This window comes from Merops nubicus, unplaced genomic scaffold (assembly GCF_000691845.1).
Source record: "Merops nubicus isolate BGI_N331 unplaced genomic scaffold, ASM69184v1 scaffold3, whole genome shotgun sequence".
In the NCBI taxonomy this organism is placed as follows: domain Eukaryota; kingdom Metazoa; phylum Chordata; class Aves; order Coraciiformes; family Meropidae; genus Merops; species Merops nubicus.
Genome location: NW_008596762.1, coordinates 128581 through 144642, shown reverse-complemented (window position 1 = coordinate 144642; position 16062 = coordinate 128581). Strand labels below are relative to the sequence as shown.

Sequence of the window (16062 nt, the reverse complement as noted above, 5' to 3'; positions counted from 1 at the left end):
TAGAAGTTGCTTTGGAGGAAGAGAAAATTCAGGAAAGTTTACCTAATATGTTTTGAACAACATTTTAAAATTACTATAGCAGGAAATTAATATGGTAGGAAAAAAAAAGGAGTATCAGCACTACATCATCAATCAGTTACTGGAATTCTGTCATCTTCATGTCTGTTAATGATCTTGTCTGCGGTGTTTGCTGGTGGCCACTGACGTTTTTACAGATAACTTTGTTCAGCAGAGCAGCCTTCCTTCTAAGTTTCTTTGGGCGTGAATGAATGCTGCAGAACCTGAGTGCCATTCCTTACAGAACACTGAACTGAACTTGCTGAATTATGCCTAATAACCTATGTAGCTATGTTGATGGATTTTAGACATCAAGGTGAAAAGGGTTAAGCATGTAAATTAAGTATAACTAGTCCTTACAGAATGATAGTCAGACAGCTCTCACTGAAAAATCTGGAGACATTAATCACTGTAAAGTGTTGGAGATCACAACTGCACCTCTTGAGAAGAAGCCGTGTCAACCTGTTGGAAAAGATTTTCTTTTCCCGAATCTCAGTTGCCTTCATTTAACAACTGTAGTTCCTCAAGAGGGAAGCATTTTAGGTGTTAGTACCACTGTATAAGACAGTGTAAAAAAGGCCATAATTTTAAAATTGTACATAATGGGGGAAATATTATTGTGAGGGTTTTTTTTTGTATTTTGATAAAACATGTAAAGAAGTGTGTTACTAGAGAAGTGATTTCTGCAGCCAAGGTGGGTTTATGTTAGCTGCCAGCTTTTTGGCATTTCAGGTTAGAACTAATAAAGTTACACTGTGCTCTGCTATCAGACTCTAACAGAGGCTTCTGTTTAGAAGATAAAATAATCAGTACTCTACACAGAAAATACTATAACTAGGAAAACACTATGGAATTATTTTGGAAGTGTGAAGTATTGTGTCTCTTACTTATCCTAAATAATTTTATTTTTCTCTGACATTTCTAGCATTCATGTGATGCATTTTTTTGTCACAATTAGCTATCCTCCCAAATTGTAACTGTAATATTAGACATTGCCTGTATTCCACATGCAATTGCCACATTTGCTACTACTGGTTTCATGTGTTGTTAAGTCAATAGAAAGTTCATCATATTCGAGAAAGAGGGGTAGAGCCTTCCTAAGTTATAGGAAAGGTATTGAAAGCACAGAGGCCAGGAGAAGACCTGTCTGTGCAAAAACAAGGAGGAAATATTCTTGTCCTTTTTTTTTTTTTTTTTTTAAATCAGTGGAAATCCTGTTTTAAAGAGCCAAAATTAGTGTGATGGACAAAGACACCAAAACATTTTAGCTCTTTGATCTGCTTTGTGAGAGGAGTAATGTCACCCAAGAGCAAAAACTGCAGAATACTCCAGGGGAAGAACCTTGTAGATGTTTCTCCTTCCAAACCCTTATGTGGAGGGTTTTGTTGTGGTGTTTTCTTCCTGGTTGGTGGTTGGTTAGTATGCTTTTTAACTGTGTGTTTCTTCTCAGAATAATTTACAATGTCATCCAAATCTGTGAACTGAAGAAAAGTGTTAAAGAATAGTGGGGATTCCCTCCTCCCCTGGAAAAACTAGCACCACCATCACCCTCTGATAGGTTCTTGTGATTTTAGGTGTTAGTAGAACTGGCCAAGAGTGTTGTCAGTTACTGCTGGTAGTTTCTGTTGGGTGCAGGAGAGAAAACTTAGCTGAATGGTAGCCAAAAGCTATTAAAGGAAGAAAGTACACAGGAGTCATTTAATCTGTGTCATTTTATCTACAGATGGCTCTGCAATCTCTGGCAGGCAACTACAGTGATGCAAAACCAAAAAAATCTTCATGCTAATAGAATAAAAGATGTGAAACATCTTTGTGAACTAGACCTAATTTTCTACTTGCAATTACCCTGAGAGCTTGAGACATGCCTAGCATGTGGCCCAAGAAATAAACAGCGAGTACTGTCTCCTGCTGAGCTGAACTACCACCTAGTGCACGATGAGGTTGTTATAAAAATAACAGAATAGTAAAATTGAAATATGCCGCTCTTTCCTCTTTATTTTAATCCTCAAGAAGAGCATAAATGCCACAACTTCTCCTTAGGCAAAACTCCTGGAAAGAAAGGCAGACAGAGGAACTGTTTTGTTCCCCTGTCTCACCTGTTTTAGGTGTCTGTAACTGTAGATACCGGGTTCTTATTCGCAGTGGTGGTGAGCAGGGAACTGTAGCATCATGAAACTGCTACTCAGAGCATATTAGATTTGTTCCATAACTATTATTTTTGAGCCTTTGTAACTCTGATTATTAGGAGGATGGAGTAATGCCCATGCCTACAGCTGTGAGCTGTTTGTTATGCGATACCATCAAAGAAGTTTGGTCCAAATCCCGACAAAAGCAGTTCCCTCAGAAATGAGGAACCCAACCGGGAAAGTTTCCAAATTGCCCTGCATTGCTCCCTGAGCTAAGTGTGGAGATTTGCTCGTCCACTTTCAGGACTACATGAATCTGGTGTGTATTAATGTTTGGCTGGTACTGCTTGCTTGCAAAGCCCTGTTAGGTAGAAGGGAATCTGCCCCTCTGTGGTTTATGCGAGAGGTGATGGAAGTGAAGGCTCTGTCTGGAATTCCATTGGAGGCTACTAGGCTTTTCTAATAGTGTGCTACAGCGGTTCAAATTAGGAATGTTTGGAACAAGTTGGGCATTTTCCAGCTTCTTGGGTTTGCCTGTATCCTGGGCTGAAACAACCAAACATTGCCTGGGGTTTTAAATAGCTTGAGTTGTATGCATCTCTCTAAAAAGAACCAGAAAAAATCAAATAGCATGTATAGCTATTTCTGAGAGATACTGCAACAAAGCCAAATCAGGGGGTGCTAGAACAGTAATGGGGGAGTGGGGGGTGTGTGTGCATGGTGATTGTGGTCAAGAAAATTGCCATTCTGATCCCCATTTTCAGCTGGAGAGGAAGGCAGTACATCTACGTTTGCACACGTTCACATTTAGCACTGCAAGATTATAGCATACTGTAAGATATATAATGTATACTGAAAATGTTTGGGGGTTTGGTTTTTTTTGGAGGGATTTTGTTGTTGTAGGTTGGTTTTTTGTTTTTTTTTTTTTTTATGGGCAAGTCAAAGTTACCAATTCTTATATTTGTGCATATGAATGAATGTACATGCAATGACATAAGTAGACTCTCATCCCACTCTTACAGAGCTGCATTCTGAGTTGAAGTCAGGCTTAAGGGCAACTGCTTATGGTAGAAGCTGCTAGTGTTTTTTCTTTTGTACTAAATTTTGTAAATGTAGTCAGGTGATCTAAGTTCAAAAAATGGTTTTTTTCACTGAGTACTTTTCTTAACCCATTTGCGGTATCACTGAAAGGAGAAGTGTCTGGAGCTCAGCAAGGATGACACTTATTCTTGAGAGGATGGGAAAAGGTTAAAAGTAGAAACAGCTGATGAAGCAGGATGGCTCTGCAGAGAAAGCAGGAGGAAGAGAAATGTGAACATCTGTTAAAGCTATACCAGTGACTATTTTGGCTAAGTTCAGCTTGCAGTTCCTTTTGAATTCCTCCTTCTGCAGGAGATGTCACTGCCATCAGTGACAAACACGATCTGGGCCTTGGGAGGATCATTATTTTGGGTAACAGAGAATGTATCAAAAAGGAAAAACAGGCCGTTCCTTTTTTTTTTTTTTTTTTTTTCTTAAAGTTATCCCAGACTTTAGTAAAAGATGCACTAAAAATCAGATTTTGAAGATCTGATTTGCTATTGCAACTCCCCGTTCCCTTCCCACTGGCATTCCCTTTTGCTGGGAAGGAAGTTAAGCCAGAGGAGCTGTAGTGGCTGTAGTGTTGTTTCCACGGACTTGGTTTCACTCAGTGCAATGTAAGTCATGGCCCTGCTGGCTTTGCTCAGCTCCCCACTGTCACAGAGTGGAGTCAGGGGATTCTGTCTAACCATCTGTCATCGTTTCCCTCAAGCTAACATGCTGTACCCTCAGATTCATCTCAGTCTGGTAGAGGTGTCCTTTCTTCCCCACAGCAGACTCGTCAAAGATGTTTAACAGCAGAAAGACAACTTGGGAAGAATAACAATTTAAAGAAACCTAAGAATAAGTTCTTTTACTATTATTTTCTTTTTCTTGTGCATCTAATACCTCCCAGCTCTGAGAGAGAGGGAACTCTCTGACAATTATATTTGTTTTGCATCTCATCAGAATAGCTGATTAATAGAAGCAGCCTGACTTTCTCAGCAGTACTGACTTGCTGCCTCAGAACAGAAAACATTGCTGTCCATTCTTAAAGTTTTTAATCTTTCTGTGAAAGTTCTTGTGCAAACTAACTGAAATAAATGTTGAGTGAATGAATTCCTGTAGAGATGCAAAAAATGCTTTCCTGAAGTCCAAACAGGCACTTGAATGACCTGCATTTTGTAATTAAGTCCAAAAGTAGTGATGTTTAGAAAAAGGATACTTTTCTCTAGACAAAAAAGGTTTTTTGTAGTTAGCAAGTGTGAGAAATGAGTGGAAAACAGTGAATTATAGGCAAGCCTTTTTACAAGGGCAATGTGGTGATAGGATGAGGGGTAATGGCTTCAAACAGGGAAGAGGGTAGATTTAGATTAGAAATTAGGAAGAAGTTCTTTATTCTGAAGGTGGTGAGACATGGGAGGAGGTTGCCCAGGGAAGGTGTGGATGTTCCATCACTGGGTGTGTTCAAGGCCAAGTTGGATGGGATTTTGAGTGACCTGGCCTGGTGGGAGGTGTCCCTGCTCATGGCAGGGGGGTTGGAACTGAATAATCTTTAAGGTGCTTTCCAAACCAAACCATTCTATGATTCTATGTTCTTTTATCTCCTGGGAAGAATTAGTAATTTAGCACTGAATACTGCAGGAGTTGGTAGGGAATGTTTACAAAACTACTAGATATGAAAAGATCTGTACCATTAAAGGAACTGAACTAAGGAGTGACTTGATACTGTGTAACAGATATTCATGGGCTGTAAATCAAAGCAGATAAATTCTGCCTTTGTTTATATGGTGTTGTATCTTTTAGATAAATACAAGTAAGCAAGGCTAAGTGAGGACAATATTTTAATATGCTTTTAAATTTGCTTCCAAAATTTGCTGTAGCATAAAGATTTTTGGAACTATTAGAGAGAAAATTATTTTTAAGTCTTGCACAGAAGAGCATACACTAAAATGTGGTTGCTGTGTTCTACTTGTGCACAGGACAAGCAAAGAAACGTACATCATTTATGGGGTTCAACCCTGTTCAGATGTGCTTTGGCATACTTTGGAGAGAGAAGATTACTCAATCACTTTACAACCAAATAGTTAATTGCAAGTTCCTTAGGAGGCCGGTGATTTTTTCCCCTTTTGAACTAAACAGATGCAACTATAAATGTATGAAATTTGTGGTAGGTTTGAATTAATCTCCCTTGCCCTTAATTATTCACGCAGAACTGAAATCATATTGCCTCTTTGCTAATTTAGATCTCCCCATTTGTATTTGGTTTTCAGTCAGTCTTTAGTCACTACTCACACATATTTGTTTTTTTCTTCAGTTAACACCTACTGGGTTTCACAATTACCTATTCACTGTAGTTCTCCTCACACTTGGATTTTCCAGAGAAGTATTAGCTTACACCAAGAAGATATTTCAGATATGATAATTGGTCTTCCTGTTGGCATTTCATGAGCCTTCAGAACAGCATATTTGAATTTCAGTCTCTTGCTGAGTTACCTGTGCAAATTCCAGCAATCAGTGTTGGATTGCATGCCAGTGGTAAAAATAGAGGGAAGATGACTGATACAGTTTTAGCCTGGGTTAAACAGGCACAACAGGAAACAATTTTGCAACACATTTCTTGTTTGCATTAGGCTGTATGATAAACAGCATGATATTGTATTTTGTAGTCAGTATATTCTGCAAAATGCTGTTTATTGTATTATAGTTGCATAGTTAAGAGTTAAGTTATATAGTCCTCAGTTAAGAGGACTGAATCTCAGTGTTCCAGCAAAAAAAGTAGTAGCTGGAGACGTGGAGAGCTCTTCTGCTACCATGCACGCAGAGGAGGAGCTCTTGTCTTGATTCCAGGCTCAACTTTGTAATTTTCTCAGGATACTTGAGGACAGAGTGAAATATAACATAAGAAATCTTTCACTTTTCCCTTCCATTTGAGGGAGTTGTCCAAGTAGGGTTGTGCTTAATAGATGGTCAAAGGGCTTAATAAATAATTTAGTATATTTTGTTCTAGGTGCATTTTATACTTCAAGAATCAATAGTCTGCACTGTGAGACAATTATGGCTGTTTTGCATAGTTCTATTTTTCATCAAACTACAGATGCAGAAACTATTCTACAGCTCACAATTAATTCTTGCATTACCATTGTCATCCTTACAAAATTGTACTTTGCAGGTAACGTGGCTGCTTAGATCAGTTCTTCCAGAAATGGCAGAAGTAAAAATCAGCCAGTATGAAGAGAACAGGAAATAATTGTCTGTGTCAACTGAGTGCTTTTTTTTTCCACATGTTGTTGTACACCTCCATGTATATCACATGGCATTACTAGGCATGAATAAAAATGGAGGGGAAATACATTGATTTGTTTTAATTCAGAAAGAAAACCTGAAGTCTGTTATCAGTCTTGGCTTTCTTGAATGACTAATGTTCTTCCTGCTTTTTTTTTTCCATTGCAGTTTGAATTAATTGAACTACAATATAAGATTCACTGCACCAGATATAAAAATGAAAAAGAACTGGATCACACTTTTGCTGCTGTTCTTATCAGTTACTGTGGTGAGTCTTACGAATTTTTAAGATCACTTCCAGTTTTAACAAGCGTGTGCAGAATTCCACAGAAATATGGAAATTCAGAAACCACTCATCTTTTGCTCCAACATGGTTTCTGCACAACAGGATCTTTATCCACCTTGTGTTCTCCTTTTAGTTTGTGTAGTAAAGGAACACAAATAGTATTTGCCTCTGGACCCAGCAGATCCTTTGCCAGCAGAGGACTTTGCAGTAACAGGTGAGAGGTGACACACAGGCAGGACTGTGCAGGACCCAGCAACAGACAAGGAAACAAACTCAAGTTCAGAGGACAGCCTTAGAACTTTCATTTCACCCCTTGCCTGATAGTGCTACAGGATTTCAATCTGTTGCTTTGTTTTTCCATGAAGTTTAGTAGCATCCCATAAAATATCTAACTTCGTTTAAAAATGTACTTAAAAGGTTCCAGTTTTGATCAAGATCCACTTTCTTAAGGTGTGGGTTTACAATTAATTTTAATAACTGTAAAAGTGGATGTCATGTCTTTTCAATACCTTTCTGTGTTCTGAGGGTTGACTTTACAGAAACCAAATGGCTCTAAACAAGCCAGAGGCTTCAGTGTATACACTGTATGGAAATTCTTTTCACAGAAGATCCTTTTGAGCCTGTTTCAAATGCCTTTTAGACTAACATAACTTTTATATATTTTATGGGATTTTGCAGAAACTGTTTATAAGCTTCTGACTGTTCTAATGCTTTCTATGCATTTTTTCCATTATTATTTACATATCTTGCAGATTGTTACTCCCCCATGCTCATGCCGGAGGTATTTGCCAAGGTTCAGTAGTGAGAATAACTGCTAAATTAACCAGAAAACCACAAAATCATATTGTCAGTAATAAGATTTGAAGATCATTTTCTTTCAGTGAAATAATATTTAAAATATAATATTTAAATGATAATTTTTAAAAGATTGAAGTTTAAGAAGTGTAGAGTGAAGTTTGTATGTGACTTGCTAAAACCCTTTTTTTTTTTCTTTTTTTTTTTTAGTTTTTTGCCACTGCTATACCATCTGAAGGGCATCAGAATATGACAGAGGACTTCATTCAGCTGAGCGTTACACGGAACAAAATCATGACGGCACAGTATGAATGCTACCAGAAAATCATGCAAGACCCTATCCACAGGAAAGAAGGTAGAGATTATTTTCCTGTAAGGTTTTACAAAGGCAAATGGTAAACAGCTGTAATTACTGTAATTCAGTTTAGTTCTACACATTTCTTGTCTAAGTAGCAATTATTTTTCAGGCTGTTAACTGTATTTGTACAATTTTTTTAGAAACGTCACTTTGGGATTCATGAAGATGAAGGAATGTTTTATTGCCTGCCCCTAGCACCACTTCTTAGATAACACAAAGCTTATATTTCTGATAAGAAAGTAGTAGTTTAAATAGATACCCATGTTAAAAAAGGAGGACTAATTAATCCTACCATTTTATTTCATTTCATGCTTTTATATTAGCGCTGTCTCACTGGTCACATCTGCCTGTAAAAGTTGAAGTATTTTGATATACATAATTTTTCTGCTCGGAGGATTGTATTAGTGTCGTGAATGCTTTTTCTGATAACTCATTCAGAGCTAACCTCAGCAGCTCTACCTGTCCCTATATTCACTGTTTCTGATTTTATAACTTCTGGAGTGGCTTTTTTTTTGTCACAAAATGGCTTTTGAGGCAAGAAGAGAGAACTGCATTCTTTTAGAATGAGTTTTTTTTCTCTTCTGAAATGATTCTTTGGAGGAACTGAAAGTCTGGTGGTCAGAAATGGATATGAGTATGATAGTTTAAGCTTATGTCCAGCCTGGTGCATCACAGCTTCAGAAGGATCTGGACAAATTGGAAAATCTTCAGATGAAAAAAGGAAGAATTATATGATGTTTGAAAAATGCAGCTTTTGAGATGGGAGCATTAGTAAGTGTTTAGAAGAAAACTGAAGGGAGATACGAAAAACATCTTCAAATCTGTAAAGAGGGTCAGTCATTCTGCATGCCTCTTGGGAAAGGATTTGTTTATAACCCCCGAGCTTGTTCTTAAGAGAGGTTTATTTTAGATGGTAGAATTTGTGAGTGCAGTGAGGCATTGAAACAGGCTTGTGAAGGACGCTGTGGATTCCCTGTCCCTGGAGCACTTGGAGAAGTGCCTGTCCAGGAGGACAGCTGCAGATTCAGCTCTGCCTGAGGCAGAGGAGCTGTGGCCACCTCCCAGCCAGGCTTTCTGATGGCTTCTAGGAAACCACTGTGCTTTCAACAAGCCTGGAAACATATGTATAGACTTGGTATACATCCAAAATGTAAATAAATTCAGTAAAGTGGTCTTCTCAAGCTTCAGGTTAATGTGCATTATTCCATCTGAATCGATTTAGGTGGGTTTTTTTTTGCATACTATGCTCCAGACCTGCGTTTTGTAAATTGTAGATGTAGATGATTTCAAGGTGAGTCCTGATGGATTTTAAAATGTATTTGAAGAAATGTGGAGTTTTAATGAACTATTGTTAAATCTTATATTTCTGTTTTCTCTTTTGTCTTTGCTGCAAGTGAGAAACTTGCCTTCTGCAGTTATACATCTTACTTTTGAAAGATTCTTATGAAAAAAGGGTTGTTATTTTATCATAGGGTCTCTACTTGTTTGCAGGTCCTTACTGTAACAGGACATGGGACGGCTGGTTGTGCTGGAGTGATGTTGCTGCTGGAACTGTGTCAGTACAGCATTGTCCTGACTACTTTCAGGATTTCAACCCATCAGGTAAATGTGCATGGGCTTCTACATCAACAGATTTCTTGAAAAGAAAAAAAAAAAAAAAAAAGAGGGTCTGGGTGCTTGATGCTTCCTGTTTGCCCCACTCAAGTAACTCCAACCCCATTATTTGTGTATTCCATTTGTTACATAGAAAACTGATCTGCTTTTCTGAAATATATCCTTGAAATATGTCTATTCTGTAGATCAAGAAATAGAAACTGAAGTTAGATGACAGTATTTTTTCATCTTAGAGATGAGCTTTTATCTCTGACAGACAACCAAAAATATGATTTATTATTTTACCTCAATGTAGCAGTTGAAGTTGACAAGAGTTTCTCCCACAAGTCAGTCTTTCCTGTTTCTGTAGGCTAAACTTTGCATCTGTGAGCATGTGGAAAATGTCACAGACTTCCACACTCATCTCTTTCTGCTGCATTTGCCGTTTCCCAGGGTCTTCTCATGCCTCTGTCTGTTTGACAATAGAATTCATTATGTGGAAATTTTTCAGTTTGGTTCTTGGGCAGTTTCTCTACTGAAGTTTTCCTGCCTGTTCAAATCTAATCTACAGTGGCAGTATGTCAGACTTCAGTTTAGATCCTGGACATTAAACACACTGTTTAAATATCCTTGTCACTTCATCTGGTAGTTCTTTGTCAGTTTGATATATTTTGATACTTACTGGATTGGGGGAGGGAAATCTGTTTGTTTTCTTAAGAAAAAACACATCATCAGTTACCCTTGCCAAGCAAAAGCAATGGTCTCTGGTTTCTCAGAATTCATAGTAACAAGCAATGTCTCTCTTGTCATTAATAAAGCTGTCATTTGTTTGCCAGTCTTTCTTCATTAAATACTAGGCATCAGGAGATAGAACTTTAGTGCTGACTGCTGTGTTTTCCTTTTGTTTTCTGTTTTTTCTTTCCATCTTCTGTGACTGTAGAAAAAGTTACGAAGATCTGTGATCCGAGTGGGAATTGGTTTAGACACCCAGAAAGCAACAGGACGTGGACAAACTATACGCAGTGTAACAGCTACACACATGAAAAAGTGAAGGTAGGGAAGGAATGAACCCATGTTACCAAGGTCAAGAAACTCATCTGAAGAATTTCACAGGTTTTGAAACTTGAGTGGCAGCAGAGATGATGTAATATCAAAATGCAAAGAGAAGGAGGCGTGTGGAATAAAAAGGATGAGCTGTGCAAAACAGCACCTGGGCTGGGCTTTTTTGAGTCTGTCTTTTACAGCTGCTTTCAGCTGCCTGAACAATATGAGTATATCTTTGTTCATAGGTGTTTTAATTGTGTAGGCACTAGTACTTGTCCAGGTCACCCACAGTCTATTGGCAAGCAAAGTGTGTGCCTTATAATAGCAGACCTTTACATTTTGCTCTGTAATTTTGAAGCAGGGTCAAGTTCAGCAGAAGGAAGTAAATGATGACAAGTGTTAGACAGGGTTTGTTTTTCTTTGTGAACCTTTTCCTATGTGTGTCTTGTCTCCTGGCTCACAAGTGCCATTTTTTTTTCAGCTTCTGAGATATTAAGGTGTTCACATGAATGGAAAACACACATTTCCATTTTATTTAAGTGAAATTTTGCAAGCATCCAAAATTAACTCAGGCCGGGCAGCAAAATGCTTTGTTTTCTATATATCATAGGTAGACTCTATGTACACCCCCCCCCCCCCCCATGTGGGTATATGTATATAGACTTCAGTTTATCCTGAAGTTGCCCACCCATTGACAGATTTAGAAAACTATAAATAAATTTTAAAAATCTGGTAACCTTCAAAATGACCTCTTTCTGAGGGAAATACTCTGTGATTTGTGAGGATACAGTGGGTGAACCTGCACATTTCACCCCCCACAGCCCTGTCTGTTATGGTGTTAATGAAGCGTTCAGACATGGGAAGCAGCAGTAAGTTGAAACAGTAAATGCCCAAGAAGGAGGAATATAAAATGCAGCTCAGGACAGACTAAATTAATTTGTACCTAACAGAAAAGAGCTCGATAATAGACTGTGACGAGAATACTGATGTCTAGTAGAGATCCCAGCTGCCTGCTTCACCGCTGTCAAGAGTGCTTTAGGGTATTTACCTGGAAGCTCTGTTGAGAAAAGGTAGTAATAGATGATAATAACTTTTGTATTGCTTTTCCTCCCCTCATGAGACATTGGATATGGTAATGACTGTTTAATTCTGTGAGCACAGATGCTGTAATTCTTTGATTCTTGCCAGTACTTGGCTGGAAACTGAGAGAATATAATTCAGGCAGGAGCAGATCCATGCAGGTCCTTCTGTATGAATAATGAGCTACGTTCCCTCAGGCTCTTTTGCCAGCATATTTCACCTCTGTCATGCATCAGAAGCTATTGTTGAAAAGGAATAATAGCTGTGAAGAAAGCCTTACTGCTGGCTACACTTCTGTCTTGTTACATTAAACAACTTTATCTTTTCACTTTGCTCAGAAGGTGAGTTAGGTAATGCACAATAAATGTGACTGCTGCCCATTTTTCAATTCTTATTGCTCCTACCTTCAGCAGCAGCCCCTGCTGCACCACTGTTCTGGGCCCATTCCAAATTTTGTAGAAATCTGCTAAATCCTTAAGATGCATGTTTTCCTAAACTGGTCACTGAACGAGGTGGTGTCGGCCTGTCACAGAAAGGCTGTCATTATGTACCATAACCAAGCTTTAGTGTTTCAGGGGTTTTTCACTTTCACATTTTTGTGAAATTTTCACTTAAATCTATTTCATTGCCTTTCTTTTTTTTTTTTTTTTCATGTTATCTCAGTTTTTAAAATAATGTTCATTTGAAAAATTCTAGCATGCACAAAGAGGTACCCTTGCCTCATTTTAGAACCTTCTTAAAGCTCTTCTTGGAATCTTTTTATATTCTTTCAAAGGTCAATATATGTGGTGAGTTGCAGAGGAGATGTAGAAGCATGTGCTGTGTCAGCAGGAGTTCTGCTTACTTCACAGGTGCTTGCTTTTGTTATTCTATTGCAGACTGCTCTGAATTTGTATTACCTGGCCATCATCGGACATGGGCTTTCAATTGCATCACTTCTGATTTCTCTTGGCATATTCTTTTATTTTAAGTAAGTATATTTCAAATCCTTTTCTAAACATCAGTGGTTGCAACATTCCTCGTTTCAATACTTGGATGCATCAGCTGTTCCAGTGAAATGAGGTGGAACAAGAAGGTGGAGAAGGGCAGTGTATTGCTTTGGAATTGAACATGATACTGTAATCATGTAATAATGTGTCTTTCCTCAGAAACCTAAAATTCCAAATCCACAAATCAAAAACTGTAGATAGCATTCAAAATAGAAGATGGGAAAATGGGAGAGTTTTGTTTGCTTCTTTCTTTGTTTTGGCTTTGTGGGTGTTTTGGTTTTTAATCATAAGTTACAGTGTGGATATACCAAGCATCAACCAAACAAAAGAGCAAATGGAAACCTAAATGCTGATGACCTATGATAGGTACGGTAGCATACTAAAGCAGGTAGCCACAAAACATGAGAAACTAAAGAAAGTAAGGGTAAGAGCTACAGTAAGAATGGGAGTAATAAAAATAAAATCACCATAAATATGTGAATGCTGCACTGCCCAGTGTAGGCTTTCCTTGTTAACTGGCACTATTTTAATAATTTCTGCATCTGCTCTAAGGTCTTACCTGTTTGTTACCACTATACCCTGCTGTCTCACTCCATCTTTTAGTTTTCCCAAACATTTAACAATGAATAGCACATACACCAGTGGCTGGGACTAGCTCAGATTGTGCCTTTCCCATGCTCTGGACTTTGATTAGGTAGGGGTAACAGATTATCTGATTAAAAATTATCCTTTTTAGTCACATTTGGCTGAATACAGTATTTCCAATTTAGTTATGCATTCTTTGCCCATGTTCTGGGACATTTCCTCAAATCCCCAACAAACCAGCGTATTTTAACTTTGTAGCTTCTCTTGAAGAAAGCCAATATTCAAGATGACTTTTCAGCTTTTTCTGACCTCTTTTCATGAGGATAAACCTAAAGTTTTGTGGCTTTTAGTAGTCAATTTATTGGTATACGACCTATAAAAACAATGCTTATTGTTTCCAAATTCACTTTCCCTCCACAAAATCAAGATGTGAAATGACTCCAATTCCTTATAAGAAGCTTGATTTTGCATAAAAAAAGGGCTATACCGTTGCTACAAATGTCATCCAAAATTTAACAACTAAATATCTAATGAGACAGGAAACGTGCTTTGACATAGGTTTCTCAGGAGAAAACAAAAATATTTGGAATATGATATGATTTTGAAATTCCAGAGAGAGTAAAGCACCATTTTTCAGGACTAAAATATGAAAACCTGGCCAATTTCATGTTGGGCTGTGGCACTTTGTGCACGAGCAGGTGATCTGTTTTGCTGCCGCTATGACTATGTCAGGTTTCTCCAACCCTCCAGGCATTTTTTTCCTCCCTTTTGTAGAAGGATCATCTCTCCTCAGAGAACCATGTGGAGTTAATCCAGACCCACAAACCACATTTTCTGGACTGTGGTTATGTTGGGATAGAGAAGGAAATTACAATATTTAAAGGAAGCTAAAGAAAGTCCTCTACAAGCTGTTCGCTTGGGATGCTTTAGTTCCTCTAAAGTATTTTTAGTACGAGGAGGGTATTTAGGGATCTAGATTAATGCCAGGATGTATTATGTATCAGCTGAAGCTCTGATAATTATTCATAGTTTTGACAGGTGGACTTTTTTCTTTTTTTTTTTTGGCTATTGTGTGGGGGTGCCTTTGATTTTGTCAAGTTATTCTGTTAGTGGGTTGAGAAGTTTCCAGATAACATTTGCTGGATTGTTATCCAGAATATCTTTATAATCTCTTTTCTCCATAGGAAAAATGACACTTTTTTTCCAAATATCTTTAGCTTTCCAAATATCAACTATATATTGATGAACTATTTGGGTTTAAGATTAAAATGGTTTTGTGCATTTTATTTTTACCGTTTGAAATTGTTTTTTTCTTCAGAAAATTGTTTCATTGGAAATACGTGGCCAGTTTGTGCCTTGTGTTCCCCAAGCAGATTGGAGTTCTTGGTTTAGTAGCATAAATCAAGCTGTAAACTTGGAACTCTGATCTTCCTCTCTGAAAACTGATCGTTGACATATAAAAGTAACTACTTGCAGTGGCTCTGCTCTCTCATTCTGTTACATACTCTAGATCACACATGTGTATATTATAAACCTTCTGTTAAAATAGTTGTATGTTTTTCATAAAGAAAAACAAGGCAAAAGAAAACTTAAAACAAAACCTCAAACATACAAGCAGTGAATTTGGAGGGATGGGAGCTATAATATGAAAGATGCCTCCCCCCAACAAAAACCAAACTGAACAACAGAAAAGTACCACCTGAAATAAAAGAGCTGTTGTTGATCAAGCATCACATTGAATCACCTGGCAGCACACACAGAGGCCATCAACACTGTGCTTGGAGTGGGCAAACAACTGAATGATACATTGATAGAGAAATAGGAGGTTCCTAAGTCACTTCAAGTGCATTTCAGCTGAAAGGATAATTCCCCTTAGGTGCATAGGTGGATCTCGCTGGTTGAATTTTGTAGTATTTGAATACCTTAAAAAAAAAAAAAAAAAAATCTTAAACACATTTGTGGGGGCTTATGAGATGTTATTTCTTTTCTTTTGGAGAAATATTGGAGAAATTAATTTTTCCCTAATACCCAAGACATACAGGAGTCAAAATAGGAAGGGAAGTAGGCAATTTAGCAGGAGGTTTGTTTTTATTTTTATTGTACGTGGTTTGATACGGGGTAGGTCATTAAAATGTTCTTAGATCATAATTTATGAGAATTAAGTGATTAAAGGATATTATGTCATTAAGGCAGAAGAAGTAATATAGGAAGGGTAGCAGAAGAGGGAGGGTGTGGAGGCTTAGGAAAAAATGCATTTATTACCAAAAGCAGCCTTCGTTTTTAAATGTCATCAGTCTTGCTTTCTTGTTTCTTGTCCGGTGATCCTTTCCATCCTTTTATGCATGGGTGGAGGTGGGTGTGGATGGGTGTGTTTGAATATTCAACAGGAACAGCTGCTGGATGACCCTGAGAGATGGCCCCATTAGCTGTACGTGCTTTTCCTTGCCTCTGCATTCAATCTTAACAATAAGCAGACAGAATTCCAGAGTTCTTCAGGACTTGTTTACACAAAGCCCGTAGCTGGAATCTGGTGCTGCTGCTCTTTTCATATATAAACCATATATGAAGAAAGAAAACAAACCCAAACTCATATAAAAATACTTTTTCAAAGAGCGGAAAACCCTGCTTATTATAATAATCAAAACTTTATGTATTTTGGGCATTAAAACAAAAGACAAAAAAAAAAAAAAAATTAAAAGCCTAAGAGAATACACTATATCACCTAATTCATATCCAAACCTGGGTTCTGGTGTTTGGACACACTTTATTTTCTGTTTTCTTCAGGCAACTAGAGGTTCGTGTAGG

At 37.8% G+C, this 16062-nt stretch overlaps 1 protein-coding gene across 1 annotated transcript in view; it reads left to right on the top strand.

Moving 5' to 3' along the window:
- The first annotated feature begins 6744 nt into the window (after positions 1 to 6744).
- Positions 6745 to 16062, top strand: part of CALCRL (calcitonin receptor-like) — a 24695-nt gene continuing 15377 nt past the window's right edge. The window contains exons 1-5 of the mRNA XM_008936464.1: positions 6745 to 6795; positions 7819 to 7963; positions 9458 to 9568; positions 10500 to 10612; positions 12562 to 12653. Of these exons, the coding sequence (XP_008934712.1) occupies positions 6745 to 6795; positions 7819 to 7963; positions 9458 to 9568; positions 10500 to 10612; positions 12562 to 12653 (512 nt within the window). The remainder of the gene's footprint in view (positions 6796 to 7818; positions 7964 to 9457; positions 9569 to 10499; positions 10613 to 12561; positions 12654 to 16062) is intronic.